The 16,816-nt window shown below is 46.4% G+C and overlaps 1 protein-coding gene across 1 annotated transcript; it reads right to left on the reverse strand.

Annotated features, from left to right (window-relative positions):
- Positions 1-562: 562 nt before the first annotated feature.
- On the reverse strand, positions 563-13,174 carry LOC136628245 (dehydrogenase/reductase SDR family member 4-like). Its single transcript, XM_066603989.1, has 9 exons — positions 13,046-13,174; positions 11,952-12,115; positions 10,501-10,678; positions 8,879-8,980; positions 6,419-6,489; positions 5,768-5,819; positions 3,530-3,664; positions 1,895-1,950; positions 563-865 (listed from the first exon to the last, which is right to left on the reverse strand). The coding sequence occupies exons 2-9, from the start codon at positions 12,089-12,091 to the stop codon at positions 751-753; spliced, it is 849 nt and encodes a 282-aa protein (XP_066460086.1). The 5' UTR covers positions 12,092-12,115; positions 13,046-13,174; the 3' UTR covers positions 563-750.
- Positions 13,175-16,816: the final 3,642 nt, after the last annotated feature.

Genomic DNA, 16,816 nt, shown 5'->3' on the forward strand with positions numbered 1-16,816 from the left:
GAAGTATCAGCTGTAAGATGTGGAGAAACCAGGTCTCCTGCAGCACCCCTACAGGTGGAAATGAGCATTACACGTTTTTCATTGTAATTAATGAACTCTGTACAATGCACAAAAGTGCTAAATCTTCTAAAGTGACAAATGGCCTTTGTAGCTGCTCTATAAGAAACTACATTAAATTAAAGCCACATTTACACGCAACGATTATCGCTCAAAATTCGTTCAAACAATGGCTTTTGAGTGATAATGGTAGCGTGTAAACGCTTTCATCTTTCACTCTTCGACTGAATGATGGATTTTATGCTCACCTAAAAATCATCATTCAGCTGGAGAGAAATAGCAGGGACCACTGTTTGAAAGATTGTCTTTGTGTGTAAATGAGACTTTACTCAGTACTCCCTAATTAAGTATTCGACAATGAATCTTCAAAGATAAGCAGATCTTTCACCATACTCTAATTATACAAAAAATGTGAAATACTTTACAGAAGTTGGTGCAGTTTTGATTTCCTGAAGTGTTTTGCACATTCCCTGTAAACACCCAAAGGACAATAAGGACACGTGAGTGGTGCGACAGGAACACTACTGTCATCTTATTACTTTATTTCATGACCTCCCCGCTAAGCATGTTGTATCCTCCTTTCACCTACTACAGTATGGTACAATCACATTTCCTAAACAGAAATATACCAGTCTGCAAATATATTCATCATTTTTCTTTGTGGCAGTATTCAGCTTGATCTACATATGACGTTCATAGATGAGATTGTGCCCCTCCTGCAACCACTAGAGTTTCCCCGGTGATATATGAAGCGTCAGGAGAGCAGAGGAAAGACACGGCTCCGGCACATTCTTCAGGTTCTCCAATTCTGAAGGACAAAAAAAGCAGGAGTGTATCACTTCTAAACATACACTGTACATACAAGACATGTTAGTGACTGTCATTTAGCTTAAAGGGATTATTGAAGTGACGAAACATTAGTGTGGCAGCGATGGGGCATTTAAGATGTGACTATTGTGTATTTGCTACTTTTGCTTTTTTGCAGAGTCTGTGACCTCTGACCTCTTCTTCCCTCACCCATTGTCAGTGTGCGCTGTCCTGCACGCAGAGCAGACACAAAGGGGTGAGGTCAGCAGTTACTCAGCAGGGGTCACCATTACCACCGGGGCCACTATTTGGGGCAGGTCGCCATTACCACCGGGGCCACTATTTGGGGCAGGTCGCCATTACCACCGGGGCCACTATTTGGGGCAGGTCGCCATTACCACCGGGGCCACTTTGAGGGAGGACACTATTACTAGTGGGCCATTATGGTGGGGGAGGGGCCACTAGTACTATTGGGGCCACTATGGCCCAGAGGAAGGGGGGGGGGGTGGAGTCACTACTACTACTACTGGGGCCCCTTCTGCGGGGGAGAGTCACTATTACAACTGGGGCCACTATGGCAGGGGGAGTCACTATTACCACTGGGTCCAGTATGTTGGTTTGGTTCCACTATTACTACTGGGGCCACTATGGGTGGGGGTGTCACTATTACTACTAGGGTCAGTATGGTGGAGTGGGGACCACTATTACTATTGCCACCACTATGGTGGACACTCTTACTAATGGGTGATAAGTGCTTGACCACGGGGGGCCCCACCAATCACTAGAGGGGGGAGGGGTTCTTGAGCCATGCATTCTTCCTCGCATGACCTTATATGGCTTATACAGAGTTAGGTTGAGTATTCAAATTGCCATTCCAGACAAATGCCAGGGCAGTTGTATTAAGAGCTGAATTCATCAGCCCAATTGTAATGACGCCATTCATTTTCAGAAATGTTAATCTGTAATAGTCCTACATGTATTGTAAGTAGCACCACATATCAGACTGTTACCTCCGTACTTTAATCCTTACCTGCTAATGCCTAGATTGAGTTTTGCTTGGTCCAAGACGGATTCATTCTCCCACATCTGCAGTAATTGAAAAAGAGAAAAGAGTCATCATGCTGAAGCTCTAACACAGCAGCTCATATGCTGGCCATGCATATAACCATCGACTTCCCTATAATTTTGTAGGCTCACATGAACTGGCCAAACAAGCATGTATACTGCACATTCAGGGATTCACTGACCCCATGTAGACCCATGTGTTTGACCAGTCTTTTGGTTAGTTCACTTTAGAGGATATGGTTATGAACTGTAGAACCACTGGTGGAGTCTCCCTTCCAGCCTCTCTGCCATTCACTCTAGGTCTTAAGGAATAGAACTTCTATAGGAACATGGACACAAGAATGTTTCCATAGCAACAGGGGAGGCTCCATTTTCACCGGCAGCTCCCATGCACTCCGAGGCTACAGATCTGCAGACAACAATAATGATCTCCACAATCGCTGCCTCTGATGCTTTTACAGGTTGTGTACACACACACATACACACACTATAATGGGTTTACTAACCAATTGGCCAGAAGTGCTACACAGCATGGGAAGGGCAAGGAAATCAGGACAAGGAACTACTGGCAGAATGCTAGGCTTGCTACACACCCCCTTCCTGAAAGCGGATGGCAAAGAGCAGAACAGAGAAATGGGGAAGACCAACTGAAAATCAGAACTTACTGACATGAAACAGACTGCAAAGAGCAGCAAATGAGTGAGGAGACCGGGTGTATTTTAGAAAACTTGTTAAAAACTCAGGTATGCTTTTTCAATATAATCATAGAAAATTGTGATGGTCACATCATCCGGCTGAGGTAGTAGAAAAAAGAGGAATTGGAATAAACATCTTCTCATTGAATAATATCACCAATATCTTACACTGGAAAAAAATAAAGATTAGCCAAAAAACACTTCACAAACAGGAAAACAAAATGCAACAAAGTTTTCCAAAGAACCGAAGCAAAACATCATATATGAGTACAGCCTAATCTTTGGACTACCCAAGCAAAATTGGTTGTTCATGAATCACCGTAAAATCTTGGGATTAGTACAACCTCAAATGTTTCTCTAAGGCAGTGATGGCGAACCTTTTAGAGACTGAGTGCCCAAACTGCAATCCAAAATCCAGTTATTCACTGCGAAGTGCCAACACGTCAGGGGGCGGTGTTATCATAGGTGCGCACTGATGTCAGTGTGCTGCCGGACACCTCCTGCCCTTGCTCTCGCGGAACCAAGTAGGAGACGTCAGGGGAGGGGGGGGGGGGGGGGGGGAGGAGGAGGATCCTGGCTGCAGACTGACGTCAGTGTGCGCCGGGATCAGCGCAAATAGCAGCGCTGCTAAATTAATGCTGTCAGGGGAGCTGTGGCCCCTGCCGGTGTTCACTATCCTGGTGAGCGGCTGACAGTGAAGCGTGCCAGCAGGGAGGGCTCTGCGTGCCGGCTCTGGCATGTGTGCCGTAGGTTCGCCACCACTGCTCTAAGGGAAGCAAGGTCATAGGTGGAATTGTGATGTCCGAGCCGCTAACCATATGTCTCCATGTAGTCCTAGCCGAAAGTAACCATTCTCGTAATTGAACTTACAAAGTATGCAACCCATATATCATAATCATACTTACAACTGAACTAAACTTGGTGCGGATGAGGCCTGGAGCAAGGCAGTTCACTCGGATGTTCAGAGGTGTTAATTCTGGAGCAAGGACTTTGGTTAGGCCTAACAATGCGGTTTTACTGACACAGTAGGGGCCCAGAGCCTGAGAGGAAAATAAAGGAATAAAATTAGCAAAAGAGCAAGAACAACCTCTAGGCTGGACACACTAGCCCCCAAAGGTTTAAATCAAGAGTATCACTATATGCCCTATTTCTAAAAATATATCCTTGAGGTTTGTCATACTGTATTTTGGGATTTTTGTGTGTTGAATACTGTTTTTATGATGTTGTCTCACTTATACCCGTATTTGTATTTTAGGTCTCGTGGCTCAGATGTGTTACCGTTAGAGATGAGCGAGTATACTCGCTAAAGGCAATTGCTCGAACGAGGGAGCTGCAGGGGAGAGCGGGGCGGAACGGAGGGGAGATCTCTCTCTCCCTCTCTCCCCCCCGCTCACTGCCGCTACTCACCGCTCCCCCGTGCCGACACCCGAACCTGCAGTCTCCAGCGGGGAGATACTCGCTAAAGGCAATGCTCGCTCGAGCAATTGCCTTTAGCGAGTATACTTGCTTATCTCTAGTTACCGTCCATTCTGCCTCATCTACGAGCCGTAACATTTACGATACAGCTAATTTTTAGTCAACCATCTATGGATTGATCCAGATGAATTCAATAGAGATTTGTTGCATAGAATTGAGTTATAAGCATCTGGTTTATTGTCATTGACGCCTATATCAATTTTGATTGATTATTTCTTTTGGTGTCAAAGTGCACATCCCCCTTTGGGTATCTTGGGTTATATGATGTATATGATCCCTTTAGGTACAATTTTTCTGAACATAAAAGGTAATATTACCCAATACATATACATAACCTCATTCGTCAAAACACACATTATACATAGACACCCCCCATAGCGACGCTTACATGTAGTAGTTGAGTTGTCGCAGAGTCTACGGTAACTACCGCGCATGCGCTGTTTGGAAATCTGAGACTATTTTATGGAGTATTGCGATGTCCACTACAAGGCGCGCTCATGCACAGAACGAATATATGGACGCCGGAGCTTCTAATATGGTGAAGGCACATGAATGGAACACATCTGACCCGGGAACTTTTACCTATACATCACCATGCTACCAAATTATGATTTTAATGTCATTATATTGTATTTGTTGCAACTGTTAGTTCGGTGGGCTGTCTTGGATTGACGGTTTTTCGGTTTAATGTGATTGGCATATGGCTATATATAATCTTTATTTGTATAGCACCAACTTATTCCGCAGCGCTTATGTTTACTACCGTATATACCGGCATATAAGACGACTTTTGAACCACGAAAAATCTGCTCTGAAGTCGGGGGTCGTCTTATACGCCGGTAATATTCTCTTTTTTGTGTCTCAAAAAAAATAAAAATAAAAAATCATTACTCACCTCCCCCAGCGTTCTGCAGCGCTGGTGCAGGCTGTCGCTCCCTCCTGGTCCCCGGCAGAGCATTGCTTTCTGGACGCAGGGCTTGAAATCCCCGCCTCCAGAAAGCTAATACTGTGATTGGCTAACACACGCTGTCAGCCAATCACAGCCATTCAATGACGGCTGTGATTGGCTGAAGGCACGTGTGTTTTAGCCAATCACAGCCATTCAATGATGTCATTGAATGGCTGTGATTGGCTAACACATGCCGTCAGCCAATCACAGTATTAGCTTTCTGGAGGCGGGGATTTTAAGCCCTGTGTCCAGAAAGCAATGCTCTGCTGGGGACTAGGAGGGAGCGACAGCCTGCAGCAGCGCCACAGAACGCCGGGGAAGGTGAGTAATGATTTTTTTTTTTTGCTCCACTGTATTCCAGGCGTATAAGGTGACAGTTGGGGGTTCGTCTTATACGCCCCATCGCCTTATATGCCGGAATATAAAGTTCACACAGGTGATATTTTCTGAGGTTGACAAAGTGTAGCATTTTAATTATTTTTGGCATGGAGGAATAAAGCTAGTGAAACTTTTTGCACCGATTTATGCTTCTTTCTTCTAACCTTTAGGCTGGAGGCACATATGCAGCTTTTGTGGTATTTTTTGAACCCAAAGCCAGGAGTGGATTCAAAGAGAAGGGGAAGACTAAAGGAAGGATTATTTTATGTATCATGTCTGGCGTTTTGCTATTAAAAAAAAAATGCGAGAATAAGTAGTAATATTTAAAATATTTACTTACTGGAAAAGGGGAAAAAGCTCCTATAGATGAGACAATCACAATACTACCGCCGCTGTGAAAACAGAAACAGACCTGCGGGTGAGCAATAGTGATGAGATGTAGAAGGCAATTATTGACGCAGTACAAAAATATAAGTCATCCATAATGCTACTAGTTGAATAGTGGAGCTACACGCTAGAAAGCCCGATCTTTTAAACCAGGTTAATTTTTTTATTTATTACCCCCAGCAAACTGGGTACTCATTATGCCGACCTTGGAATGATGGAAGGCCGAGTCAGTCGGATTGAACCCGCAACCTTCGGGTCGTGAGCAAGAGTTTAGGTTGCGTACTGCTGCCTTAATACTCTGTGCCATTCATAACCCCAATTTAGACTTACGTGGCAGCGGCAGGCGCCAGTGGCGGCTGACATTGTTACTTCTATACCCCCTATCGTTAGGCCTATGCAGGGATTAATACCGATTTTGTAAATATCTAACTGAAGATATACAGTGCAATATATGTTATACACGTCTATAGATTGTGAACTGTACACATAGTTTGTAGTTTCTTATTCACTTCAGTAATGTTAAGTTGCAGTACAACAAATGTAGATTGTGCTAAACAGATCACACTAGTAAAGAAAAGCCCACTTCATACCCCCAAATCCTCACCCTCTTTCCTGCATTTTGGGCACCACAAGCTTCACCAACAGGAATGTTGCTTTAATATTAACGTCCAGAATCTGAGAAAAGAATAGTGAGCAGAGTGACTATGTGAGTGATATATCACTAAAGACCAGTGCAACTACTGTTAACGGAAGGGACCTGCTACGTACCCGGGCTCTCTTAGACTTCTATCCCAGAGACCCTACTGGGCAAACATTACTGGAAACGAAAGCCATACACAGTATTGTATTGTATTGTATTGTAAAAGGATTTCCGTCCTGCCTCCCGCCGCTCTCTCCCTCTATCCGACTCGGGAGACCGAAATCCTTCCCGCTAAAACCCTTCCGTCGCAAGACAGCCGACTCGGGAGGCAACACACAACCGGTTGCCCCTAGTCGCCCTCCTCCTCCCGACTCAGAGAGCCGCGAGCCGTTCCTCGGCTAGGCCACGTTTCTCTGCAGGGACTACGGCCTGACAGAGCCGGGAGGCGACAGGCTGACCACACACACTATACCAAAAAGAGGGAGGGGGGGAAGGTAGCCATCAGCTCCCCGTTCCCCCCCCCCCCCCCCCGCACATCAGCTGGCTCCAAGAACTCCCCCCCCTTCCGAACGCCTCTATGACAATGTCGCGATACCTCTACAACCCTTTCCACTAACTAAAACTGCCCCCTATATACTAAAGTAAGGGCGGGTGGGTGGGACTTCCTCGTGGCCTCCGTCTTCTCCTCTTCTGCTTCTTCTTCCTCCGTTGCCGCCTAAGGATGCTCCTCCCCCTGCTGTTCCCGCACTTTCTCTCTAACTTCCCCCTCTACTCCTACCTATATTACACCCCCCTCTTCTCCCTTCTATTAACCCTGGCCTCCCCGTTAACCCTGTCATGGGCTGCCTCCATATATATCCCCGGGGGCTACTATTCCGGCGCCTCTGGAATGTTGCTTTAACATTAACGTCCAGAATCTGAGAAAAGAATAGTGAGCAGAGTGACTATGTGAGTGATATATCACTAAAGACCAGTGCAACTACTGTTAACGGAAGGGACCTGCTACGTACATGGGCTCTCTTAGACTTCTATCCCAGAGACCCTTTTTCTGGGCAAACATTACTGTAAACGAAAGATTCATACACAGTATGCCTTTGGAAAAGTTTTTCTGTGGCAGGTGCCACACTTTATTTGTATCCATCACACACAGGGAGCTTGAAGCCAATCATGGCACTAAACTCCTGGGAGTAGCCAGACCTTACCTGGCACCCAAGGCTAGTCGGGCCTCGCTTGCTGCCCAATAACAGTCATGCTCACCTAGGCCATACGCCTTCTCTCTCCTCCCAGGCATTCTTTTTAAGGCAAGCTGCTCCCTGGGATTGACAGATCTCCCCCAGCCTGGGTCACCTAGGTTATCCCCCTAGGTTAGGTCCACCCACCTTTTTTTTACCTTTACCTTCTCCAGCTCCCCAACACTTCCCTTCACATTCCTCCCGTTGCCCCACACAGAGTCATAAAGTTCAAGCTTCCGCCCTGTCCTGCTTATCAGACTGCCTGCCTTGCCTCCTTCCTCAAGCCCCTTGGCTGAATGGGGGGGAGGAAACAGGTCGGGGATCCTATTTACCCCTTCTACCTTCCCCGTGTGCTCGCAAGTGCCACCCCTCATGGCTCCTCATGCCTACTTTACTATCCCTCATCATTCTTAAGATCGATCAGATTATTGCTTTATCTGCTGCATCCGTGCTATTATGCTGGATAGGAAGGAGAGTCTAGCTACCACATATAGGGTAAATGAATGTGATCACAGCAAACTTTGATTGTGGGCACTGTGGACAGGTGTCAGCTGTTACCCCCCAGCACCCACAGGCTTGGGTCCTGAGCCCACTCCATATCCACCTCAGTGTCCAATGATATACAGGTACATCACTGGTTGTAGAGGAGACTGTGGACTGAACAATGATTTTTAAGGTGAGCCTACAAAACCATCATTCAGCTGGAGAGAGAGATAACAGGTACCGTAACGCTGTGTTCTGCATGGGAATCAGAGATTACATTGTAATCTGTTGACAGCCCATACGAGTAAGGGGAGCTGTGTGCAGAGCTGTGCTCTGCAAACAGCTCCCGGAGGCCCTTTTACGTGCAAATGAAGCTAATAAAGCATTTATGGACATTAGTGTCCATTAACACTTTATGTAAAATGATTGCCAAAACTGTCAATCTGTCAATCGTTTGAAAGATTGTCTTTGCGTGTAAATGGGCCTTAAGAACTGGACAATTTATTGAGACTCTGGTCTGTGGAGTAGATTATTTTTCCATTCCACGGGATGGGAAAAGTATCTGGCAATTTCCAAGGACTTTACACTGACCTCCAGAAAATGATTGTATATAACACTGACCAGCGAGGAATACATTGTGTATACTGATGAGGCAGTACAAGCAGTGATGGCATTGTAATACATGAAGTGCTTTTTAAACCAGTCTTACCTTTTCCCACACTTCCTCTGTAGAGTCCAATACGTCCCCCACAAAGGGGTTAACAGCAGCATTAGAAACAAGGATATCAACTCCCCCAAATTTCTGTATAGCCTGGAAAATGGATGCATGAAAAGAGTTTACCATGTAATCAACATGGCTGGAGGTTACATCTGATAGCAAATATATTAATACTCTATTAATGGGTTAAAGGTGTTGTCTCATGAGAGACAACCAACTTCAAAAGATGTTGGAATGATCAGCTAATCCCCACAGGCCATGCTCCGGGCGCTTGAGACAAAACTCATTTACCAGGGCAGGTGGATGTCCGGCAGGCGTTTACTGCAGAGGAAATGTAGTAATGAGTCCATTCAGATGAATGGCCATCAGTGTACTAGATGGCTCATACCGCCTGAACAGCAAGGTTTCATACAGAACAGCTTTCCATTGTGGCTCATAGAGGGGGTCTCAAGTGGGAGACAACCCTTCCCCATGACATCCATGTGCCCTAATGGGGTAGACAGACAGGGCTTGTCTTCATAAGACATTGCCTTTTATTTGTTGCCAGGAGACAAAAAGTAATTGGATGGCAAAATAAACTGTAGCAATCAGTGCCAGGCAGCTGCCGTCAAGTCGAATAGGATCATAGGTGTGTATCAAAAAGGGCACAGATGCACATGATGAGAATATAAATGACTTTTCAGACCACACAAACACTGGGGCAGATTATATAATACCGTCTAATAGACATCGCAAACTTAGTCTTAAAATGCGTCAGATTTATCCCAACGGAAAATAGTTTAGTACGGTGTTAGCCAATGGAGCAAAGTGTGATTGTCCTCAGTGAGAGAAACCAAGTCATCTTGTAGATACCCTTTAATGGTTAACAAAGACATGATTTTCTAGTGAGCTTTTGAACCTACTCGGGGTTCTTCCCCAGGCCAAATGGAACAGATCTACAGACGTATTTACATAAAACACATCACATGATCATATGCGAGGGCACAAACACAGTATGATTAACTGGCACTTGAAATGAATTCCAGAACAGGATGAGACGGCACAGACATGATGTAATTTCTGTAAAGAGTTTCTCATATCTCAATCTCCACTGTTGCAAACCCCCCCCCCAAGATCCTTTCTGATTTAACACATGGACTGCAGGATGATAAATTTGACATATCTTTAGACTGTCTATTCTAACGCTACACTGCCCATTAGTTGGCTTGGTATCCTCGACCAATTTTGCACCAAAATACTGACTGGCAAAATGTTGCAATAAACCCCACCCTTTCCTCAGCTACAGGAGGGGATTCATTACATTTATTTAAAGGGACATGAACGGAAAAGGAATTTATTTTTTACCCTTTAATCAGGACAGTTAGCAACTACCCCATAGATGTTGTATCTCCTCACCCCTGAGGAACACTGCAGAATAGCTTGAACTACGGTAGAGGGACGTATGACTTTTTTCATCCTATGTACAAATAACCTTTGCTATGTAAATGGGGGATTTTTCGAAGTCTTGTGGGGGGAGGGGGGGGGGGGAAACAACAAAAAGAAAAAAACAAAATCGCTTGGAGAATGGCCGCCCCCACCAGAGTTCTTTCAGAAGGAATGCATTACGCACTTACGGTGTTCACTAGTTTTACTCGGTCTTCATTCTTCCCCACGTGACAGACTGTCCCTTCTACATCCAGATCTTCCATTTTCAGTTCTTGAACAGCCTTGTCCACATTTTGTTGCTTTCGGCTACTGACAAGAACCTTAGCACCATCCTGAGCAAGTCGTCGTGCAATAGCCAAGCCGATTCTGTAAAGGCGTTTGACATTACAAAGCTTTATACAAACAGTCCAAATTAGTCTCATAGCATGCAACTAAGGGGGATTCAACATGACCAACCTCTGTTACTCCAAATAGCTCCCCATACACAGTAGATCATTGGCCAACTTTTATCTGTCGTATATATCCAGCTTTCCGGCCAGAAGGGCTACAGACTAATCTGTATAATGGAATAATGCTAGCAAATCTGTTTGCAGTCTACAGCCTGCCTACATGGGGATTGATAAGTCATAGATCCCCATGTATAACCAGTGCATCATCACACAGGCGTACGCAGTTTTGGTCTACGGTGTATGTGTTTTTTTATGCTTCTATTGCATCCGTATTCACTGCATTTTTCATGCACGGAAAGAAAACCTCAAGAAGGCCCAATTGATGTCACTTTTTCCCCCAACTGTCTCCTGTGATCTATCATCCTTTTATACTGCGTTTTTAATGCAAATTCACAGTGAAATTAAACTTTCATGTCTGTGTTTGAAACCACATAACCTCAAACCCGGAACATTGAAGGAATGTCATTTTTTAGTTCAATACGGGGCCATATTTTACTAGGCATCATCACCGCTGTAAAAATTTTCAACTTCGTTGTTTACAAAAAAAAGGCTAAACAGGGAAGACAACTTCCCGAGCCGGCGAGTCAGAAGTGTGCTCAGGGCACTCGTCACTTTCTACCCCATTCGTCTTGACAGATTGTGCATAGTGCATCAGTAAGTAGGAGGAGACAATATCCAGAAGAACATGACACTTCCATCTGGAGGCACACTGACAGTCAGGTGATGAGATGCAACGCTCCTCCTGCTCCAGGCCAGCGGGCAGTACAGCGGGCATGTTCAATGCCACCTCCATTAACTCTTTAGGCGCATTGTGTGGATGCTCCTATTCTAAATGTAAATGACAAAGGAACAACTAGATATTTCAAGGTGCTTTTACATGGAACACTTAGCATTCGGATTCCTGCGATCCAGTGATAATCTTAATGATTATCACTCAGTGTAAACGCGTGCACCAACTGGACAACAAACGAGACCTCGTTCAGCTTCTGAATGTAAAAAACTGAACAATGTATCATTCCATGTAAACAGGCAGTCGTTCACTTATGAATAACTGCTTGCTTAATGTGAATGGAGGCAGGGGGCTGGAACGATGCCCGGCCCGCTCCGTCTCCGTTCACTAGCAATGACTGTTCCTGTGTAAAAATACCCTTAAACTGAATAATAAGTGTCGTGCCAAACAGATAAATTACCCATCTGTGGACGCCGTCACCAGAGCCACTTTGCCTTCCAGTTTCCTGGGAGCCTGCAGTCCCCTTACACGCTGCATTGTGTAAGATCCTCCTCTAGCGGGTGAGAAGGACAGCAAACGCCGGAGTGACAAGCGAAACATGGGAGAGAATAGTGGACTGCGCACCTACAGGAGAAGAGGAGGAAGAGTGCTGATAATAATCCAAGCAAAGAGCATCATATAGCGGCTGCAATACAGGTATTTGCATCAAAGTGTGATTGTTCTCAGTAAGAGAAACCAAGTAATCTTGTAGATATGATAACTTTTAATGGCTAACAAAAATACATGATGTTATTGCGAGCTTTCAAACCTACTTAGGACTCTTCTTCAGGCTAATGATACAAATGTAGTTCAAATTAAGTTAAAATTAATATTAAAACATACACATGATCACATGGCATGGTACAGACATGGTAAACTTAATTTGTACTAGATTAATAACAGAGACAGGATAAGAGGGCACATACATTGTGATTAATAGCACTTAGATAAATATCAGGGAGGGAGGGATGAGCAAAACAGTAAATAACACTAATAACCAGAGAAAACCTTTCTGACTTAAGTATATATTAATCACTTCATCATGGAAGAAACGAAAATGACATTGAAACGTTGAGTTAGCTCTTGGCTCTGAGATGTAGCCCATGTAAGTTAAATATATGTAGCATTATTCTAATGCACCAGGTTACATGAGTGACAGTCGGGATAGGTCTTCTAACTACAAGATAAAAGTCTGGCCCCGAAGGAAAATCTCTGCCTCAGAGAAAAAAATGTCCAGCATGATCCTCTAGTAGAAAGAAACAAAATTCATTTGCCCCCTCTACATATAAAATTTGTTCCATTATGCCTGAAGAAGAGCTCCAAGAAGGTCTGAAAGCTTGCAATAACATTGTGTATTTTTGTTAGCCATTAAAAGGTATCATATCTACAAGATTACTTGGTTCCTCTTACTGAGAACAATCACTCTTTACTTTACTGGCTAAACTCTTTTCGTTTTGCATCAGCAGGCTAACAGGGAAGCTGAGATTCGTAACTATACGAGAAAAATAAACTTACCTGAAACGTGGCGACAAATGCTGATGGGTTCTGGTTTGTTCTAATACAGTGCTTGGCTGGTAATGCACATGCTTAGGCAAAGTCAGGAATGGATACAATGGAAAGAGGACAAATATATAGTCTTCCCTTAGGATGCAACCAAGTGTCAACAAAAAATAAGACTGCCTTTATGCCCGCCAGTCCTCAAGCACCTGATCAGGTCATGGTGTGATCATATGAGCCATTACCAGGCGGTTTTATTATGAACTACAAAATCTCAACAGAGAAACCTGTAAAAAAGCCTGTTTATTTAATTGCATGTGATATAACTTGAGTAAAAAGGTACTTTTATACGGAACACTTATTCAGATTTCCGCGATCTATTGAGAATCTGAAATATTGTTCAGTGTAGATGCATGCACCGACTGAACAACGAACAAGATGTGGCAAAGCTTGATGAACCAACCTCTTCAGATAAAGGCTGGTGTGGTACAGTTGGCAGACTCTGGATAGAAAGACTGAATTTGAGCCAATTCCGTTTCTGGAACCTCTTGTTGATATCAGCGATAATATTGCTAGCCAAATGAGCACTGACAGCGTAGTAGTAGAGATGAGCGAGCGTACTCGTCCGAGCTTGATGCTCGTTCGAGTATTAGGGTGTTCGAGATGCTCGTTACTCGAGACGAGCACCACGCGGTGCTCGACTCCATTACATTTCCTTCCCTGAGAAATTTGCGCGCTTTTCTGGCCAATAGAAACACAGGGAAGGCATTACAACTTCCTCCTGTGACATTCCAGCCCTATACCACCCCCCTGCAGTGAGTGGCTGGGGAGATCAGATGACACCCGAGTATTTAAATCTGCCCCGCTAGCGGCTCGCCACAGATGCACGCTGAGAGAGATCAGGGAAAGTGCTGTCTTGCTGTAGCTGCTATAGGGAGAGTGTTAGGTGTTATTTTAGTCTTCAAGAACCCCAACGGTCCTTCTTAGGGCCACATCTGACCGTGTGCAGTACTGTTGAGGCTGCTTTTAGCAGTGTTGCACAATTTATTTTTTTTTTGTATATCGGGCGTGCAGACCATAGCGTCCTCAGTCTGCAGTCATTTTACAGAGTATAGGGGCAGTACTGGTGAGGCAGGGACAGTGGGAAAGGTGAAAGAGACATACTGTCTATATAGGCAGTGGGCTTTTTCAAAAAAAATTGGGGAAAAATACTATATTTGGGCTGCCTGTGACCGTCTTCAGTGTACTGCATGTCTGCTGGGGGTAGTAGTCGCTGATTAATACCCAGCCTTGCGCATAATTTTTTCCTGGCTGCACGGGGCTTTCAGTAACCACAGTCATCCTCCAACAGGGAAATCCAAATACAGGGTATATCAGAGGCAGTGGGCTTTTTCCCAAAAAGTGGAAAAAAATACTATATTTGGCCTGCCTGTGACCGTCTTCAGTTTACGGCATGTGTGCTGGGGGTAGTAGTCGCTGATTAATACCCAGCCTTGCGCATAATTGTTTCCTGGCTGCACTGGGCTTTCAGTAACCACAGTCATCCTCCAACAGGGAAATCCAAATACAGGGTATATCAAAGGCAGTGGGCTTTTTCCCAAAAAGTGGAACAAAATACTATATTTGGCCTGCCTGTGACCGTCTTCAGTTTACGGCGTGTGTGCTGGGGTAGTAGTTGCTGATTAATACCCAGCCTTGCGCATAATTGTTTCCTGGCTCTGCTGTGCGTTCCGTAAGCGAAGTCAGCCTCCAACCACAGGCCAATAAGCGGCACATTTAATTACAGCGTTCTGTTTCTGCTCTACTCATAATACACCATGCTGAGGGGTAGCAGTAGGCCTAGAGGACGTGGACAGGGGCGAGGACGTGGAGGCCCAAGTCAGGGTGTAGGCACAGGCCGAGCTCCTGGTCCAGGTGTATCGCAGCCGACTGCTGCGGGATTAAAAGAGAGGCAAGTTTCTGGGGTCCCCAGATTAATCTCACAATTAATGGGTCCACGCGGTAGACCTTTATTAGAAACAGAGTAGTGTGAGCAGGTCCTGTCGTGGATGGCAGAAAGTGCATCCAGCAATCTATCGACCACCCAGTCTTCTACGCCGTCCACTGCTACAACTCTGAATCCTCTGGCTGCTGCTCCTCCTTCCTCCCAGCCTCCTCACTCCATTACAATGACACATTCTGAGAAGCAGGCAGACTTCCAGGAACTGTTCTCAGGCCCCTGCCGAGATTGGGCAGCAATGGTTCCTCTCCCACTGGAGGAGTTTGTCGTGACCGATGCCCAACCTTTGGAAAGTTCCCGGGGTCCGGGGGATGAGGCTGGGGACTTCCGGCAACTGTCTCAAGAGCTTTCAGTGGGTGAGGAGGACGATGACCATGAGACACAGTTGTCTATCACTCAGGTAGTAGTAATTTCAGTAAGTCCGAGGGAGGAGCGCACAGAGGATTTGGAGGAAGAGCAGCTGGACGGTGAGGTGACTGACCCCACCTGGTTTGCTAAGCCTACTGAGGACAGGTCTTCAGAGGGGGAGGCAAGTGCAGCAGCAGGGCAGGTTGGAAGAGGCAGTGCGGTGGCCAGGGGTAGAGGCAGGGCCAGACCGAATAATCCACTAACTGTTTCCCAGAGCGCCCCCTCGCGCCATGCCACCCTGCAGAGGCCGAGGTGCTCAAAGGTGTGGCAGTTTTTCACTGAGAGTGCAGACGACCGACGAACTGTGGTGTGCAAGGTTTGTCGCGCCAAAATCAGCCGGGGAGCCACCACCACCAGCATGCGCAGGCATATGATGGCCAAGCACCCCACAAGGTGGGACGAAGGCCGTTCACCGCCTCCGGTTTGCACCGCTGCCTCTCCCCCTGTGCCCCAACCTGCCACTGAGATCCAACCCCCCTCTCAGGACACAGGCACGACCGTCTCCCGGCCTGCACCAACACCCTCACCTCCGCTGTCCTCGGCCCCATCCAGCAATGTCTCTCAGCGCAGCGTCCAGCCGTCGCTAGCGCAAGTGTTTGAGCGCAAGCGCAAGTACGCCACCACGCACCCGCACGCTCAAGTGTTAAACGTGCACATAGCCATATTGATCAACCTGGAGATGCTGCCGTATAGGCTTGTGGAAACGGAGGCTTTCAAAAACATGATGGCGGCGGCGGCCCCGTGCTACTTGGTTCCCAGTCGCCACTACTTTTCCCGATGTGCCGTCCCAGCCCTGCACGACCACGTCTCCCGCAACATTGTACGCGCCCTCAGCAACGCGGTTACTGCCAAGGTCCACTTAACAACGGACACGTGGACAAGCACAGGCAGGCAGGGCCACTATATCTCCCTGATGGCACATTGGGTGAATTTAGTAGAGGCTGGGACCGAGTCAGAGCCTGGGACCGCTCACGTCCTACCCACCCCCAGAATTGCGGGCCCCAGCTCGGTGCTGGTATCTGCGGCGGTGTATGCTTCCTCCACTAAACCACCCTCCTCCTCCTCCTCCTCCTCCTCCTCCTACGCAACCTCTGTCTCACAATCAAGATGTGTCAGCAGCAGCACGTCGCCAGCAGTCGGTGTCGCGCGGCGTGGCAGCACAGCGGTGGGCAAGCGTCAGCAGGCCGTGCTGAAACTACTCAGCTTAGGTGAGAAGAGGCACATGGCCCATGAACTGCTGCAGCGTCTGACAGAGCAGACCGATCGCTGGCTTTCGCCGTTGAGCCTCCAACCAGGCATGGTCATGTGTGACAACGGCCGTAACCTGGTGGCGGCTCTGCAGCTCGGCAGCCTCACGCACGTGCCATGCCTGGCCCACGTCT

Source organism: Eleutherodactylus coqui, chromosome 5 (genome assembly GCF_035609145.1).
Source record: "Eleutherodactylus coqui strain aEleCoq1 chromosome 5, aEleCoq1.hap1, whole genome shotgun sequence".
In the NCBI taxonomy this organism is placed as follows: Eukaryota; Metazoa; Chordata; class Amphibia; order Anura; family Eleutherodactylidae; genus Eleutherodactylus; species Eleutherodactylus coqui.